The sequence below is a fragment of the Schistocerca nitens genome, chromosome 2 (assembly GCF_023898315.1).
Source record: "Schistocerca nitens isolate TAMUIC-IGC-003100 chromosome 2, iqSchNite1.1, whole genome shotgun sequence".
In the NCBI taxonomy this organism is placed as follows: Eukaryota; Metazoa; Arthropoda; class Insecta; order Orthoptera; family Acrididae; genus Schistocerca; species Schistocerca nitens.
Window position 1 is genome coordinate 189659435 of NC_064615.1, and position 19120 is coordinate 189678554.

At 47.9% G+C, this 19120-nt stretch overlaps 1 protein-coding gene across 1 annotated transcript in view; it reads right to left on the reverse strand.

The window, feature by feature from the left end:
- Nucleotides 1-19120, reverse strand: part of LOC126234911 (basic proline-rich protein-like) — a 71649-nt gene that overhangs the window by 15071 nt on the left and 37458 nt on the right. The window contains exon 5 of the mRNA XM_049943651.1: nucleotides 3145-3555. Within this exon, the coding sequence (XP_049799608.1) occupies nucleotides 3145-3555 (411 nt within the window). The remainder of the gene's footprint in view (nucleotides 1-3144; nucleotides 3556-19120) is intronic.

The window sequence follows — 19120 nt, forward strand, 5'->3', positions numbered from 1 at the left end:
TGTCCTTTAATACAGGAATTGGGACGTACGCCGGTACTTGTTTGTTACCATTATGTTCCTGACACGATGAAGTCAGGGAAGGAAACATTTTGAGGTTGTACCTCTGCAGTGAACTACTTTCCTTCTGAAGAAACTATTGAAGCCATACGACCACCAGCAGGAGTGAGCTTCGTATGCAAGCCATGTGGCAGGGAAATTGCTCCGAACAAAAGGGCTCAGACGAGTACTATGTTGGCATCATGCTAGAGTTTATAAACAGTACACTGAGTATAGCGTAAGAAGTGTCACTGGAGGTTTCTCTTATACCACGATCTCTGTCATTTATTGATAACCACAACATGTTGCCAAAATTTTACTTATTTGTTCTGAAGACTGCATTCCAGATCCTTCAATTTTTTCTCTTTAGACTGGACACTGGTAATCTTAGGTTACATGTGCCTTGTATGACATGGTAGTTACCAATATTTACATAGCCGCTCTGATTTATCACATTGGCTGATTTACATTTTACATACTACTGTGTGACGTTTTATTTGCTAATTAGTAATGTGTGAATAGTATGCATTGTTGATTCATCTGATGTACTGTTTTTTTTTTAAGTTTTTTGTTATGGTTTTAGGACGCAAAACTGCTACGGTCATTAGCGCTCGGTCTGTGACTTAGGAAAAGCTAAAAAACGAAAATGGAACCCAAAATTGGGGAAACCAAAACCAGAAGGAAAGCTTAAAAAACCACTATAGAAGGGGTTGTTTGTCCCTAAAAAGCTTCAAATGACTGACGTCATCTCACTGGCACTAATGAACCCGAGAACGCGATCGGCTGTTCGCGTGTCATCTGCTAAAATGGAAGATGTATCAGGCGACAGCTGTAGACGGGCGCGTAACAGTAAAATAGGGGCACTCAAAAGGTGTCTCACCGCCCACGGTTGAGAGCAGTGGGGACAGAGTGGGGGAGGACCGCCGCTTAAAAGATGTCCATGGCTAAAAAGACAGTGCCCTATCCGGATTCTAGTTAAAATTACCTCCTCCCGACGACTAGTTCGGGAGGAAGAGGTCTAAGCACAGGGAAGAGCTTTCATGTCCCGCAATTTATTGCGAAGTGTCGACCAATGCGCGTGCCATAAAAGAGCAACACGACGACATAACACACTCCGTAGATCGGCGAAGGGAATCGTGCGAATAGCTGCCCGTAGAAGAGAGACTGCAGCCTTGGCCGCTATATCGACCGCCTCATTTCCACAGATACCAACGTGTCCTGGGATCCAGAGGAACGACACAGACGCCCCCCAAGTGGACGAAGTGGAGGCAGTCCTGAATCCGGTGGACCAGAGGGTGGACAGGGTAGAGAGCTTTGAGCCTGAGGAGATAGCTGAGAGAATCTGAACAGATAACATACTGTATCCGCTGATGGCGACGGATGTATTGGACAGCCTGGAGAACAGCGTAAAGCTCCGCAGTATAAACCGAACACTGGTCGGGAAGCCGAAATAGATTTGGGGTGTCGCCAACAATATAGGCACTCCCAACACCTAACGATGTTTTTGAGCCGTCCGTGTAAATGTGGCATCCTTAATTTGTGCGCAGAGAGCAGCAAATGCCCGACGATAAACAAGTGAAGGGGTACCATCGTTGGGAAACTGACGAAGGTCACGGAGCAGACAGGTCCGGGGCCAGAGCCAAGGCGGTGCTGTACCCCAAGTTCAAGTTGTCAATGTTTTTTTTAGTACTGACTGGTTTTCAAGTACACAAGCGGAGTTATATTTCATTATTTTCGTCTGTGTTTACTACAAATCTTTTGGGTTCTTGTGTCTTAGTCTCCCAGAGATCTGTGTAAAAATGGAAAATGGTAAGGAATGAAACTGACAAGGTAACCTCTCCATCGCACCCCCCTCAGATTTAGTTGTAAGTTGGCACAGTGGATAGGCTTGAAAAACTGAACACATATCAATCGAGAAAACAGGAAGAAGTTTTGTTGAACTATGAAAAAATTAAGCAAAATACACAAAGTGAGTAATCCATGTGAAAGATAGGCAACATCAAGGACTATGAGCTTCGGAGAGCCGTGGTCCCGTGGTTAGCGTGAGCAGCTGCGGAACGAGAGGTCCTTGTTTCAAGTCTTCCCTCGAATGTAAAGTTTAGTTTATTTTCAGACAATTATCCAAGTTCATGCACTCTCACACAATCAACTTGGCTCTCCAAAATTCCAGGCCATGTTAATGTTTGCTTGGACATATGCAGGATTTGACTGTCTACACACGGAAATATCTGAAAACGTAAAAAACTTATGTTTTGACAGAGCACAAGGAAAACTGTGCTACTGTTAAACTGTTGCATTCGTTTGTTGCAGTTTATGTGACAATCTCTTACGTTTTCAACACTTTCTTGGGAGTGATTATCACATCCACAAGAAAACCTAAATCGGACAAGGTAGAAGAATCTTTTTACCCATTCGCCAAGTGTACAAGTTAGGTAGGTCGACAACATATTCATGTCATGTGACGCACATGCCGTCACCAGTGGCGTATAGACTATATCAGACGTGTTCTGTGGAGGAATCGGTTGACCGATGACCTTGCGATCAAATGTTTTCGGTTCCCATTGGAGAGGCACGTCCTTTCGTCCATTAATCGCACGGTTTTGCGGTGCGGTCACAAAACAGACACTAAACTTATTACAATGAACAAAGACGTCAATGAACGAACGGGCAGATAACTTTGCGAAAATAAAGAAAGTAAACTTTTCCCTCGAGGGAAGGCTTGAACCAAGGACGTCTCGTACCGAAGCTGCTCACGCTAAGCACGGGACCACGGCGCTCCTGAGCTCACATAAACCTTGATGTTGCTTATCTTTAGCATGGATTACTCAGTTTGTATATTTTGCTTATTTTTTTCATAGTTCCACCCAACTACTTCCTGTTTTCTCGATTGACCTGTTCAGTTTTTTAAGGCCTATCCACTATGCCAACTTATAACTAAATCTGAGGTGGGTGCGATGGGGAGGTTCCCTTGTGAGTATGTACAGCCGATGGCTGCAACTGTTCCTTCCATCAGGTATTTGACAGCGATTGCGCCGCTGTCTCCCCCTCCCCGTGCCCGTGCTCGGGCTCGCCGGCCGCTAGTCAGACCGTGTCGCCCCCTGGACCCACCTGGCTGACCAGATCTCGTCGCTGGTGCCGGGAGAGAATATCTCGCGCATCACGTCGCTCAATGTTGGCGACGGCGGCTGCGACGTCGGCTTCACGGGCGACGTCGGCGGCTGCGCTGGCGACTTCGGTGGTGAAGGCGGAGGCGACGTCTGCAGCGGTGCTTGCGACGTCTGCGGTTCTTGCGACGTCTGCGGCTTGGGCACAGCGAGCTTGAGCTGCTTTAAGCGCCCCCTGACGTCGCGCGTGTCTCCCGAGGACTCCTCGTGCAGAGACAGGTCGCGCGAGCTGCCGTCGTCTGAGCCCTCCTGGCCCTCGCTGGCCGGGCTGGAGGAGCTCTCCGGGGTGGACAGCTGCCGCCGCAGCAGACGCTTCTTCACTGCGTCCTGCAAGCGGCTCTCCAGGGTGAACGCCCTGTGAAACAGACCAGCCTCCTCACTGACTAATTGTATGTATGACCAGGAAACACAGGATGGTCAGATTCTGTCTGAGAAGCAAGTGTGTTGCAGGGTAGGTCGTGCTGAGAGCTGAAGAAAGAATTTCCATACGTTGCGTCATTTTGAAGTTAACTAGCATGTAGGTTACCCAGTGAGGCAACTGCGTGCACTAATTGAAGTGCCCTGCCTATGAAATTAGTGTCAGCTCTCATAGCAACGATTATGGCTTAAACTGTTCAGTCTTTGGCTTGGGTTTTCTCGTTACTGCCCCATATCCAGTTCTTCCGTCACTTTTTCCGATTCGGGGAACGGAATAACGAACACGTTTCAGTACACCAGCTGTGACGTGCCCCTCTAATTTGCGCGCACATTGGCCTCAGCGCCAAATTTCACTGCTAGTTAACTGGAATGGTAGAACAAATTTGTCTTTATGTCTGAGCACCCGAAAGGATCTTACGAACGTTTTGAACTGTTTCTGACCATCCTCCACATGACTAACGTTGTGGTAAGGTCTTTAATATTTTTCTCGGAAACTATAAAATAAAAATTAAAACTATAAATTTCTAGTTTTAATGAAAGCTGTCACAGTTCTGTATGTGTAAACTGGCTTATCCTGAATGTGTTTATTAGTCTAACAGTTTTGACAATGTAACTGGGAAGTTTAACGTTTACTACAAATGCTTGCTAGAAGCTAACTCCATCTAAACATTTCCTTGTAATTCAAAGCTACACATATTTTACGCCTTATTCGTTGCAGCAAGCGTTACCGAAATGATATCTTGAATTGCTAACAACTTTTCGTTTTTAAGCACAAACACGTGAAACATCTCTTATTCCACTTTATACAAATCCGTTTCCAGTAGTCGTGGACGGCTGAATTTCAACTGACCAGAAATATACTTTGTCTATCTGAACATCTTCACACTTTACACCTTATAGCCGGCCGCGGTGGCCGTGCGGTTCTGGCGCTGCAGTCCGGAACCGCGGGACTGCTACGGTCGCAGGTTCGAATCCTGCCTCGGGCATGGATGTCTGTGATGTCCTTAGGTTAGTTAGGTTTAAGTAGTTCTAAGTTCTAGGGGACTTATGACCTAAGATGAGTCCCATAGTGCTCAGAGCCATTTGAACCATTTTTTTACACCTTATAGCTTAAAGTGTTCACTGTCATATGCTGCGTTCATTATAGCTGATGGACACAACTTTACTCCAACCCAACTCCATTGAAATTTTCGAAGAGTTGTGCGTGACGGTCTTTTAAATGTCAAATTATCTTTCTTTCAAACTCTGCCTTAAATATAAGCAGGGTCCTATTAAATGTCTAGGCAGAGTTTTCAGTGAGATGAATTTCATACCCTGCCTGATTTTTGGCATTCGACACATTGTTTACACTTCCCGTAAAATGTCCGGTTTCGGTTTCTCGGTAACAGAGTGGAACACAAAATGATTAAAGAAAAATATTTTGTGCGTAGCACACCACAAAAATTGTTCTCAATGTTTGTTATGTCAAATCTCGATGTAGCTTTCTTACATAAAGTCCAAAAATTTTCTGGGCGTCTGAGAACCCCAACTACCTCTGTCATTGTGGCACACTAACTACAGAAGCAGCATGAACCTTCAGTTTGCACACTGAATGTAATTTTTGAAGTTAATGCTGCCTTTTTAATGGGAAACTGCGGACTTTACGGGAAGTCCTGAATATGTTCTCTCTGTTACACTGCTGACAATGAACCTTCCATAAAACATGCTCTGACGTCGGTGGAAATCCTTGCACACACCTGCAGGTGGTGTGTACGTGCGTTATTACAGCTGCAATTCTGTGACAGGCAGGGCTCCCACCACAATGCACTGTTTACTCGTGTTTACCAGCTGAGGTATGGTGTACACAAGGAAAAGAATACCTGCAGATGCTGACTAATCACTGTAAGAGTGAGACCTGCTCCTTTTTCATGGGGGAAAGGGGGCGGGTATCCATTTGGCCAGTTGCTCGAATCTTGCAATACCCAGATCTGGAGCATGCAGATGACCCTGGTCCAGTGTTTTACTGCATGCGAATGTGACGGCAGGCGCGCACTTAGTCAAGGTTCCAGTCCACCCCATCTGACTACCAAGATAGTATCATCCTATTGTGCAGCACAAACCCTGCCATGGACTACTGAGTAATTTAGCACTTTCTTGTTTTGGTATTTTGGGCGCAAAACTGCTACGGTCATTAGCGCCCGGTCTGTGACTTAGGAAAAGGTAAAAAACGAAAATGGAAACCAGCAGCAATGGGAACGAAACAAAAAATTGGAAAAACTAAAAGCAGATGGAAAGCTTAAAAAACCACTACAGAAAGGGGTTGGTTGTCCCCAAAAAGAGCTTCAAATGACTGACATCTCACTGGCACAAACTCAAGAACGCGATCGGCTGAGCGCGTGTCATCTGCTGAAATGGACGATATTTCAGGCGACAGCTGTAGACGGGCGCATAACAGAGTAAAATAGGGGCACTCAAGTAAAAGGTGTCTTACCGTCCACAGCTGAGAGCAGTGGGGACAAAGTGGGGGAGGATCGCCGCTTAAAAGATGTCCATGGCTAAAAAGACAGTGCCCTATCCGGAGTCTAGTTAAAATTACCTCCTCCCGACGACTAGTTCGGGAGGAAGAGTTCTAAGCACAGGGAATAGCTTTCACGTCCCGAAATTTATTATGGGAAAGTGTCGACCAATGTGCGTGCCATAAAAGAACAACACGACGACAAAACACTCCGTAGATCGGCAAAGGGAATCGTGCGAATAGCTGCCCGTAAAAGACTGCAGCCTTGGCTGCTATATCGGCCGCCTCATTTCCACAGATACCAACGTGTCCTGGGATCCAGAGGAACGTCACCGAGACGACCCCCCAAGTGGACAAAGTGGAGGCAGTCCTGAATCCGATGGACCAGGGTAGAGAGCTTAGAGACTGAGGAGAGTGCTGAGAGATCTAAACAGATAACATACTGTATCCGCTGATGGCGACGGATGTATTGGACAGCCTGGAGAACAGCGTAAAGCTCCGCAGTATAAACCGAACACTGGTCGGGAAGCCGAAATAGATTTGGGTGTGGCCAACAATATAGGCACTCCCTACACCTAACGATGTTTTTGAGCCGTCAGTGTAAATAAATGTGGCTTCCTTCATGTGTGCACAAAGCAGGAAATGCCCGACGATAGACAAGTGAAGAGGTACCATCCTTGGGAAACTGACAAGGGTGACGGAGCAGACAGGTCCGGGGACGGAGCCAAGACGGTGCTGTACCCCAAGTTGTCAAGAAAGGTTTAGGAAAGCGGAGGGAAAGAGAATGGAGCAGTTGACGGATGCGGACTCCCGGTGGTAGTAGGGAGGAAGGGCGGCCTGCATACCCTAAATCCAAGAAGGCGTCGAAAAAAATGTCATGGGCCGGATTACCAGGCATGGAAGACAGATGGCTAGCGTAACGACTTAGGACAGCTCGCCGAATGGACAGCGGAGGTTCAGCAGTCTCAGCATAAAGGCTTTCCACAGGGCTGGTGTAAAAAGCTCTGGACACTAAACGTAATCCACGGTGGTGGACAGAGTCGAGACGCCGAAGAATAGACGGCCGAGCAGAGGAGTAAACTATGCTTCCATAGTCCAATTTCGAGCGCACTACGGCGCGATAGAGGCGTAGAAGGACCACTAGGTCCGCTCCCCAGGAGGTACCATTCAGGACACGCAGGGTGTTGAGGGATCGCAGACAGCGAGCCGAAAGATAGGAAACGTGGGAGGACCAGCACAGTTTTCTGTCAAACATAAGACCCAAGATTTTAGCGACGTCCGAAAACGGAAGGTTGACAGGTCCTAGATGTAAGGAAGGTGGAAGAAACTCTTTACGTCGCCAAAAATTAACACAGACGGTCTTACTGGGAGAAAAACGGAAGCCGGTTTCGATGCTCCAAGAGTGGAGGCGATCGAGACAGCCTTGAAGACGTTCAAGAAGGCTGGTCCATTGAGAGCTGTAGTAGACCGCAAAATCGTCCACAAAGAGGGAGCCCGAGACATCAGGAAGGACACAATCCATAATTGGATTTATGGCAATGGCAAGCAGTACAACACTTAGCACGGAGCCCTGGGGTACCCCGTTTTCTTGGGAGAAAGTACGGGAGAATAGTGTTCACCCGTACTCTAAATGTGCGCTCTGCCATAAATTCGCGAAGAAAAAGGGGCAGCCGACCTCGAAAGCCCCAAGAGAACAGTGTACGGGGGATGCCTGTCCTCAAACAGGTATCGTATGCTCTCTCCAGATCAAAAAATATTGCTACTGTTTGGCGTTTCCGGAGAAAATTGTTCATGATATAAGTGGAGAGAGCAACAAGATGGTCAACTGCAGAACGATGCTTTCGGAAACCGCATTGGGCAGATGTTAGACTGCGGGACTCTAGCCACCAAGCTAAACAGCAATTCACCATACGCTCCAAAACCTTACGTACTCTTGAGAGAAATGGGGCGATAGCTAGAGGGGAGATGTTTGTCCTTTCCAGGTTTCGGAACAGGAACGACGATAGCTTCCCGCCATCGTCTGGGAAAAGTACTGTCGGTCCAAATTCGATTATAAAAGCGGAGGAGGTAACGCAGACTATGGGTTGCTAAATGCAGCAACATTTGGACGTGGATACCATCCGGTCCTGGTGCAGAGGAGCGAGAAGAAGAGAGTGCATGTTGGAGTTCCCGCATGGAGAAAACAGTATTGTAGCTTTCGTGGTTTTGAGTGGAGAAAGCAGGAGGTCGCACTTCCGCTGCACGTTTCTTCGGGAGAAACGCTGGCGGGTAATTTGAAGAGCTCGAAATCTCAGCAAAGTGTTGACCCAATGAGTTAGAAATTGCGACGGGGTCCACTAATGTATCATGCGCGACAGTGAGCCCAGAGACCGGGGAGAAACTAGGCGCGCCTGAGAACCGTCGAAGCCGACTCCAAACTTCCGAGGAGGGAGTGAAGGTGTTAAATAAGCTAGTAAAGAAGTCCCAGCTTGCCTTCTTGCTATCGCGGATGATGCGACGGCATCGCGCACTGAACTGCTTATAGCGGATACAGTTGGCCAAAGTAGGATGGTGGCGGAAAACGCGAAGAGCACGTCGCCGCTCACGTATTGCGTCACGGCATGCCTCGTTCCACCAAGGAACTGGGGGTCGCCTGGGAAATTCGGCGGTGCGAGGTATTTAACGTTCTGCAGCTATAAGAATAACGTCTGTAATATGAGTGACCTCATCGTCGATGCTAGGAAAGTGACGGTCATCGAATGTCGCTAGAGACGAAAAAAGTGTCCAATCGGCTTGGGCAAACTTCCAGCGTCTCAGGCGCATATATGGCAGTTGTTGCTGCAAGCGAAGGACACATGGAAAGTGATCACTCGAGTGTGTGTCAGCAAGGGCGAACCATTCGAAGCGCCGAGCTAGCTGAACAGTACCGACCGAAAGGTCCAAATGAGAAATTTGTCGTGGAGGCAGACAAAAATGTAGGGTCCCCAGTGTTGAGACAAACAAGATCCGCTTGGTGGAAGACTTCTAGCAATAGTGAGCCACGCAGACAAGCTGTGGAGATCCCCAAAGTGGGTGGTGGGCATTGAAGTCCCCAACCAGCAAATAGGGGGGTGGAAGCTGACCAAGAAGATGAAGGAGATCAGCTCGTGCCATTGGTGTGGACAATGGAATGTATTCAGTACGAAGAGAGTATCTAGAAAGGGAAAGACTGGCAGCTACTGCTTGGAAGGAAGTGTTTAAGGGGATTGGCTGATAATGGAGAGTATTATGGAGAAGAATCACCAGTCCATGAGCTGGAGTGCCTTCAGAGGGGAGATCAAATCGGTCTGACTGAAAATGGGGGAAGACAAAGCGGTCGTGGGGACGCAGCTTTGCTTCCTGAAGACAAAAGATGACCGACGAATAGGAACGTAAGAGGATCGTCAATTCATCCCGATTGGCTCGAATTCCGCGGATATTCTAATGGATAATGGACATAAGGTGGACAGAAAATGGAAGAATAACCAAGGTTGCCGTCAACTCAACGACTGCTCAGAGATTGCGACCGACAGCGTGGAACGGCACTCAGCCGAAGGCAGAAGATCCTGATCCATAGGTTGTTCAGGAGCAGCTCCTGCCACCAGCGATCGGCCGGTTGATCGGCCGCCAGCAGTGCGCCTCGGCGACACAGAAGACGACCGAGGGCGGTTACAGCCAGGTGGTGCTGTAGATGAGACACGCTGTGGCGGAGAAGGAGAGCAACTGGGTTTATTAGCCTTCTTGGAAACATGATGTTTAGATGAAGGAGGAACAGATGGTTGTGAAGTTGGGGTACATAAAAAATCTTCGAGTATGCTCTTTTTTGGAAGTCCAGGTGCCTGACTTTTGGGATCGAGATTTAGCAGAACCCGATGAAGGGTGAGCCATACATGGAGCAGGCGAAAGTGGGGAGGTTGAACGGGCGATCATTGCGCTGGCCAATCTGACGATCGTGTCACTAAAGGTGAGATCACAAGTCTGCGTGGCCGCATCCTTTGTTGGCCGAGGAGAGGCAAGGACAGTGCTGTATTTTCCTGTCTGAGGCACAGTGGGCTTTCGGCTGGCGAATAATTTTCGAGCAGCAAAGGTCGACACCTGTTCCTTCACTCTGATTTCCTGAATGAGCTTTTCGTCTTTAAAAATGGGGCACTATCTAGAGGAAGCAGCGTGGTCACCCATACAGTTGATGCAACGAGGGGATGGAGGTGGACAAGCACCCTCATGGGCATCCTTGCTACATGTAACATTTGGCCGGATTGGAACAGGACTGGCTGGTGTGATTGAATCGCTGGCACCGATAGCAACGCGTAGGGTTTGGGACGTAAGGGCGAACGGAAATTCTCATAGCCCGCTTTGATTTTCAGTGAGTTGAACTTTGTCAAATGTCAAGAAGACAGTACGGGTTGGAATGATGTTCTTGTCAACTCGTTTCATGACTATGAACAGCTGTTACGCCCTGGTCAGACAGTGTTGAATTTCCTCGGACAATCCGTCGAGGGAGCGAGTATAAACGACTCCACGTGAGGAATTTAAAGTGCGGTGCGCTTCCACCCAGAGAGGGAAGGTGTGGAGCAGTGAAGTATGCAGCAATTTTTGTGCCTGGAGGGCACTGACTGTTTCTAACAACAAGATCCCATTCTGTCATCTGGAACAAGACTTTACAGGACCTGCAATTGCGTCGACACCTTTCTGAATAATGAAAGGGTTGACCGTGGAGAAGTCGTGACCTTCGTCAGACCGAGAAACAACAAGGAACTGTGGTAACGATGGAAGAACTGTCTGTGGCTGAGACTCATTTAACTTACACGTGTGAGCAGACAGTAGAAGATGAGGAAACATTGCAGAAGAATCCCCCGTGATTACCGGCGTCTCCGATTGCGCGCTCCTCCCTTGTGGGGGCCCTCTCTGAGGGCACTCCCGCCTTAGGTGATTGTTCACACCTCAGGTCACACCTCCCGACAAACGGACAGAGGGACCAATCGGCACTTTCGGAAGGTATCAGCTCGGGTAATCACCCCTCCCTGGGCCTGGCCGTTACCAGGGGGTACGTACGTGTCCTACCCGTCTACCCAGGGCGGAGAATTACGCGTTACCCTGTCACCAGCACACACAAAAATGCGTGGGTCGGCCTTCAGACACGCACAGGGAGGAAGAAAGGGAAAGGGAAAGGGAAAAACAAAGAAAGAGAAAGGAAAGAGGAGAGGTCTCAAACGCCACAGCGGAGAAAATGGTAAAGAGAAGAGGTAAGGAAAAGAGGACAAAGGAAGGCTGAAGACGGATAAACAGAGAAGGCGAAGAATGCGGTACATTTACGAGCGTCCGTCTCTGGACGTAGGCACAAACCGTACTCCCAGAGGGGGAGAAAGGGAAGGAAAGACCCAGAGGTGAGGGGAGGAGGGGCGAAGATGGGGGAGAGGGAAGGATGCGGAAAAGGAAGGTATGCAGCCCGGAAAGGATGGAGGGCCACATTAGCTCGGGGTCCCGTGCTCGCTACGCACGTATCCACAAAGGAGTTGTGGACCCCCTGGGGGGCAGAAGAGGGACGTGTCCCATACTGGCGATCAAGGCAATCATCGAAGGAGGAGGCATAGAATGGGTGGCCATGCATTGCAGAACTGGCATGCATACCTGCTGAAGAGAATGTCACGGCGGTAGGGCTGGTAGTGCAGTAGCTTCAGCTTAAGGACACTCAATTGGGCTAGTTTAAGAAGAACCAGCAGCCAAATGGATGCCACGAAGGTGGAGAGAGTTGTGACTGTATGAAAGGGATTGACATGTAGACGCATAAAGCACCCACAGTAGAGTTTCGAATGGACAAGGGACGGGTATGAATGGAGAAGGGTGGTTCTATCGACACTCTGAAGTACCATTGAGGACACAGACATTGAGGAACTGCGTACAGTGAGCTGCCAGGTAAGACACATGGGAGGACCAAGAGCTTCCTATCGTGCTTGGGAGCCGGGAATTTCGTAGCTTTACATAAAGGAACAGCAATAGGGCCAAGATGTAAAGATGGTGAGAAACCATTTGCATCGCCAGAAACTCAGACGGTTTTGGCAGTGGAAAAAACTAAAGCCATTGTCGATACTCCAGGAGCAATGACTATCAAGACGGCGTTCAGTGAGACAGCTACGTAAGGAACTGCAATGGACTGCAAAATCCTTAACAAAAAGGGAGCTGAAAATGCCTGGTGGGAGACGTGCCATTATATGGTTAATGGCGATAGCAATGACGACCTCGCTCAGGACAGAACGTTGAGGCACACCGTTTTCCTGGGTAAATGCAGAACCCATACGCACCTTAACTGTCTTAGAAATTCCTGAAGGAAATAGGGCAGGCAGCCAAAGAAGCCCCACGTGTAAAGAGTACATAGGATACTAGTTCTCCATAAGGTGTCTTAGGCGTCCCTTCTCCAAATCTAAAAACACGTTTTTGATGTCTGCAGAAAACCGTTCATGACATTGGTGGACAAAGTAACGAGATGGTCAACTGCAAAACGCTGCGCTCGAAACCAAAGACTGTGCATTTGGTTGGAAATTGCGAGACACGAGGCACCATACCAGCCAGGCATGAATCATACATTTTATCACCTTGCAAACGCAACTGGTATGAGATGGGGTTGTAGCTAGAAGTAAGGTTTGTGTCCTTACCAGGCTTACGTACAGTATGACGGTGGCTTCAAGCCAAAGTCCGGGATATGTGCCCTCTGCCCAGATGCGGCTGTCAGTGTTAAGCTGAAATTTTTTGCCCACAAGAGAAAGGTGCTGCAACATCTGAATGTGGACAGCATCTGACCCTGGGGCAGAGGACCAGGATGAACTGCATGATCTAGCTCCCTCACAGTAAATGCAGCACTGTAGCACTCACGATTCTGGCAAGACAAGGGTATCGTCCGACATGCCTCAGCTCGTTTCCGATAGAGGAAGGCAGGTTGATAGTAGGAAGAGCTCTGAACTGCCGCAAAATGGCGGCCTAAGGTGTTTGACATTACCAAAGGGTCCACAATAACATCGTCTCCTACTGTCAGGCTGGAAATTGGGAAATGGATCTTGGTCCCGGAGAGCCGTCGGAGGTTGGCCCACACGACAGAGGAAGGGGTGGAACTGCTAAAAGAGCTTGTTAATGAAATCCAGCTAGCTCTTGCTATCCCGAAGAATGAGACGACACTGCACGTATCTGGTTATAATGAAAGCAGTTTGACACCTTAGGATTCTCTGCGCGAATTGCGTCGCGGCACGCCTCCGTCCACTAAGGGACTGGAACACGTGGTACAGAGGAAGTACGACGAATGGAACGTTCTGCAGCAGTAAGGATAACGTTTGTGAGATATTCCACCTGGTCATCACAACTGACGAAATCTTGTTTTGCGAAGGTCGCCAGGGAGGATTAAAGCTACCAATCAGTCTAAGCAAGCTTGAGGTGGCATGCCTTTACGATGCATGCAGTGACTTGCCCCTCTCATATTTCTATCTTACTCTGATTAATTCGATATTCCTCTAACTGCATGTGGTGAAAAGTTTCTATTCCTTCACACGCGGACTTCCCACACGGCGTATCTCGTCACCCGGGTGGTCTGGTGACAGGCGGGTTCTGCTGATCTTGAAATGGTTATGCCGACGGGTGAGGGAGTCTAGTAGATGCTGTCCAGACGCCGACATTATCATAAGAGCGGAGGGGACACTCCCACATGGGCCTGAAGGAGCGGTTGGGGCTAGAGACTCCGCTACTTCGTAGAAACTTAGTGTAAACACTTTCTGACGGGCTACCAGCGAGGCGTGGGAACCAGGCAGTCTTGGCGGGCAAATTCCCGCGTTTTCTGCCAAATCATAACTGTGATTGGCTTGCTCAGGGGATAGGTCCGTGATGTAGCAAAATCTGCGCAGAAATTGGCGCTAAGTATCTCCATTGATGGAATTGTTGTGCTTCGGCGATAGAGTAATTTTCCGCCAGTTTTCGAGTTGCTGATTGGCACGTTTTAACCACGGCCACTGTCGTGGAGGCGGTAATATTCTATTTGGCTTTTACAGGTGTTCTTGATAGAGTCGGCTCTCCTCTCGGTCAGAGTAGGTTACAAGACTGAGCTCACGCTGCCCTGGACAGCCTGCCTTCAGTTGGCTGTCTAATATACTTTCATTTAATTGTAACCACCTTACGAAGTTGCTGAAGTTTCGACTTCAACCTAACTTTCCAAATGCAGTTTGCAATTTGGTGTTCTGCGAACAAGCGGCGTATGTTGTCCGTCTTTAGCAGTTTTGGCTAGTGTTGACTGTATCTGAGTTACTGTGTGCCTTCGCTTGTTAAAATGAATCACTGTTCCGTCAGTGTGTGGCGAGCCTTCTTTGCCTCCCTCAGAGGCACATGTGAATTGCTAGGAAGTCACTAGTCTTGAACAACCAGACCAGGATAATTTGTTTCGGGCTATACTCGCGAAATTATCACCACGACGGGATGTCCAAGCAACCAGCCATTGCCTCCGGTACGCCAGATCGTGTCTTGCAGTTAAGACAAATTGGTAACTTATGTCCGCAGTGTAGGCATATTAGGGAATTATGCTATGTGATAATCAGAGCTCAGCAGAATGCACCTGTTACCGTCTTTTCTATCGTGGTTCTGTCTTGGGTGTTCATTGAGTTCTCACTACTGTAGCAGCAATTAATGTTGGGTTGGTTGGGTGTTTCTCTTAAGATTTGAGTTGCAAGGAATTGACTCCACGTACCACTTGGTCATAAATGTCAAGCTAGTTTATGAACAACTTCACCTTCACAGCATTTATTTAAGCATCCAATTTGAAGTATTGTAAATGTTTCATGTGGTTTTATTTTGAGTTTAGCCATAATTGTTATTTTGTAAGGAACTTTCATTCTGTAAATCGGCAGAGCAACCCTTTCATCTCACTACGTTAATGAAACTTTCCTTTATCATATTAATTTCTATCAATTATTGCAGGTGACGAGCTCTTCTCTACTCCACTTGTAGGGTCGCTTACAGTCAGTTCGGTTTTCTTATTAATCCATGTGCAACAGCAAAAGTCGGAGTTAGAAAGGGGGGGCTTAGAACATTCCCATATGAAGGTTCTAGAAGAATTTAGTGTTAAATACACTGCTAGCCGTGGCACCTCGCAAGCTGCGAATTGGTCATGCATGTGGAAGGGGTAGGAATCAGCAGACAGTGAGCACATTTGAAGTGGTCACTCGAGTAGTCAGAAAGAATGGACTACTCAAGACGAGGGGCAAGCTGGGCAGTTCAGAAGGATAGGTCCAAATGTGAATTGGTGTGCAATGAGCCAGAAAGGAAAGTGGGTGCACTGGTGTTAAGGCAGAAGAGGTGGTTTGACTATGGTCATCTTATGTGAGCAGTGTGACGCCCCAATGAGATGGAATGCTTCAGAGGGAAGGTCAAAAATAACTGGGAAGAAATGTGGAAGCTCAATGCGGTCGTGAGGCTGCAATTTCGTTTTCTAAAGTCTGAGTACAAGGAGACATGCTAAAAGCAGCTGTGGGAACTAAGGCTGCTAACATACCATTGGAGGAGAGTCATGATGCAGAAATGTAGGAGCATCACGTTGCCAGCTGTCGAGTGACAGAATGAAGAGCCGCTACTATAGGGCACCCAAGCAGGTGGATCCTGCTCCATGAGGTCAACAAAGCATCGGCTTATATGTGTGTCTGGAGACCAACACTGAAATATGGTTGGTGGTGCGCACCAGTGACATGGAGGCAGGCCAGGCTAAGGTATCACAATGGAACTCCGTGAAAGACGATCTTCCAGTAGGCGAAGAGAAAGACTGACTGCCTTTGGTGGACTTCTTTGAACCTTTCCGGTCAGAGGAAGACTCAGGTGTTGACTGGCTGGAAGGAGGTAGGAAGTCTTCACGGGAGTACTCTTGTCCTTACTGGCCCACCAGTTGTGCACCTGGTGGCTTCGCCCATTGAGGCGAGAGTTTGATGGTTTGTAGTACAGCCGTACGAGGAGACGGCGATGCTACAGTGACACTGGCTGATTTCACTACCTCAGAGCTGAGGTAAGGTCACGTGTGTGGCCATGTCCTTCATGGAGTGCAGGCTAAGAACGGAACTATAGGTACCAGACGGTACAAAACAGGGTTAGCGACTAGCCAGTAACTTGCGAGCAACTGGATAAGGCACCTTTTCCTTTGCCCAGATCTTTTACAGCCCACTCATCAAGATACAATGGACACTCCAGAGGAGGCGGAATGGCCGACACTGCCGTTTATACAGCGGGGAGGACGATGTGGACAATCGCAGTCTTGCACGTCCCTACCACGGATGACAATTTGGCTGGTTATCGACAAGAAATTCGTGTGTGGTTGGAACGATGACACCAGTAGCAGCGAATTGGGTACGGAATGTACGGTCGGACTGAATTTCGCAGTCTGCTTTGATGTAAGCACCACTATCGAAGGTGAGGAAAAAGTGTGGGCATACACTAAGAAATCTGCCTTTTTGACTGCACGATGGACAGCAATGACACCCTGATGAGAGAGCTAGTGTCAGGCCGCCGAGCAGCCTAGTGTAATAACACCAATGGAAGAATTCAGAGTTGTATGGGCCATGACACGAACAAGGTAGCCGTGGAGTAGCGAGGTGGCAAGCAGTTCTGCTTGAGAATCAGAAGTAATCTCCAAACGCAAAGTGCCATTCCCTAAACGAGAGCACAATTTCACACGGCTGCTTGCATCAACACCTTTCTGAATAAAACGTATTTACTGCGACAAAGGACTGACCACCTTCAGTACGCGATAACTGTAGTGCAGCAGGAAGGGTGTGAATCCTTACCCTCATTACGTTTACGTTTCGCAGATGATTGTGAAGTTGACATTGTGAAAGAATGCCACAGGTATACCAGCGTCTCTGATGGCATGCTCCTTCGAACTGGTGGCCCCCTTTAGAACCTGGCGCAGCTACCCTAGGTGATTGTTTACACCTCAGGTCACACCTCGCTATCACCTTACAGACGGACCAATCGGCAGTTTGGGAAGGTTGCAGCTCAGGCAATCACCCCTCGTTGAGCCTGGTCTGTACCAGGGTGTGTGCGAACCCTACCTGTCGACCCGTGGCTGAGGCGTTACCCAATCCCCTGGTACGCATCGGATGCGTGGGGTGGCCTTCAGGAGCGTACAGGGAGTAAGAAGAAACCTAACCTCGAACGGCGAAACGGAGGAACGAAAGGAGAAGGGAAACAAGGAAAGGAAAAGGGAGAGAGAAACGAAGGTGAGACTGCTCTTACGTCACAGACAACACAGGACGTTCCCAACAGCTCAGACATGTTCCCAAGGGAGTCGCAAAAGAGTAGCAAGAGAATAGACACAGCACGGAAGGGAAAAATGTTGCTAAGACTGGCGCCCTGTGGTAGCCAAGCACGAACAGTGACTGACGAGCTCCCTGGGGTGTGTGTTGATGTGTGACATTCCTACTAATTCAGTTGGAAGAAGTCCTTCGATTAGTATCACCAATGAATTTATGTGAAAATTAGCCAGGGCATGGTGAGAGTAACATTTCATCTACATAGATAGCAGCAGCTGTTCTTAAAATTTTTTATTATTCTCTCACCCAAGTTTTTACTACTGTAAGTAATTAAATATTTGTCTGCAAAAGTAGTGTTCACGACGGTCAATCTGATACCCAAGTCAACTTCCCACCCATCGTTTGGCTCAAAATTTGGTTAAGAACCCGTTCTGTAATTTAAATTTCAGTGGAAAAGCGCCATTTAACATTTGACCGAGGTGTTGTGAGTATTAAACATACTACAAAATACGTTTCCTTTTCGTGGTGCGTTCATAAGCAACGTTTCTGTATCTTTAACCGATTATGAAATATGACTAATTTGAAGACATTTCTGATGCACACGGTAGAAATTCAGTGCGCAGAACCCTTCTGCCACAAACACTCAAAAATGTTGACTAGGATGTGCTCTTACCTTAAATAGAATTTCGTTATACTGGCTGGATTTCATACCTAGTAATGTATGATATAAATTTAACTGACGCGAAGGCTATGAACTGCGTTTTTACCTCAGCAAACGCAACTTCGAGCGGTGATTTATTTAGTTTCGTGCAGAACTGATATGTCGAGTAATGGAAAGAAATTCAGTCCTGTATCGAGTGAAGGTATCAAGCTGCAGGACGGGATTGAATCAAGTTGCCACCAATAGTTTTGAGAAAACGGGCAGCATGTATTTCATAGCAGGTGGTGCGTCCACTGCAGCGCTTCGCTTAGAAGACTTAACTGTTGCTGTGAAAGGCAAGTTTAAATTCGAACGTCGCCACTTACAGCGGACGGTAAGCAGCGCTGCTGACGCCGCCAACCTGGGACACTTCCCGAGCTGTACCTGTGGTCGTGTTGTCACGTGAAGCTGCCGCACGCGAACTGTTTGTCGCTCATGTATAACCCAAGCTTGGCAGGACAGTTATCGGACATTAATCTGTTGGTAATGATGTGAACGAGCACAAGGGGGTTGGGGGGCGCGTTTGTGGGAATCGTGGACGATTTTTCTGTTAAATCCCGACGAGGGCAGATTTTCAGTTCCATTCTCGCGGGGGGAGGGAGGGAGAAATGGAACCTCTACCCAGCAAGGTAAGAATGAACGTCAGCAGTGGCCAATGCACACTATGCCACTTTAACGTTGCTGGCTAGGTCTCAAGCATGGAGGGTGGATACGATCTACTGCAAGTGTTTCCAGTACACATTCTCTTTATGATTCATAATCAGTTATCTGCTATATTAGCAGGTCCTTTGCCTCTCCATTTTCTGCGATCCATTGTTTCCTTCTTAAGGCTGCTGTATGTTGTACCGTCCATCATGTCATCCAGTATCTGGAATCTCTTCCTTCCTCGCTTCCTTTTCCCTTCTACATAACCTAAAACTATCAGTCTGTCATTCTTTCTTAATATATGCCCATTCCAATTTCTTTTTCTTCTCTTTATTACATCTAGTAACTTTTCTCTCCCACTCTTCTCAGTACCTCTTCATTTTTTTCTCTGTCCATCCAACTT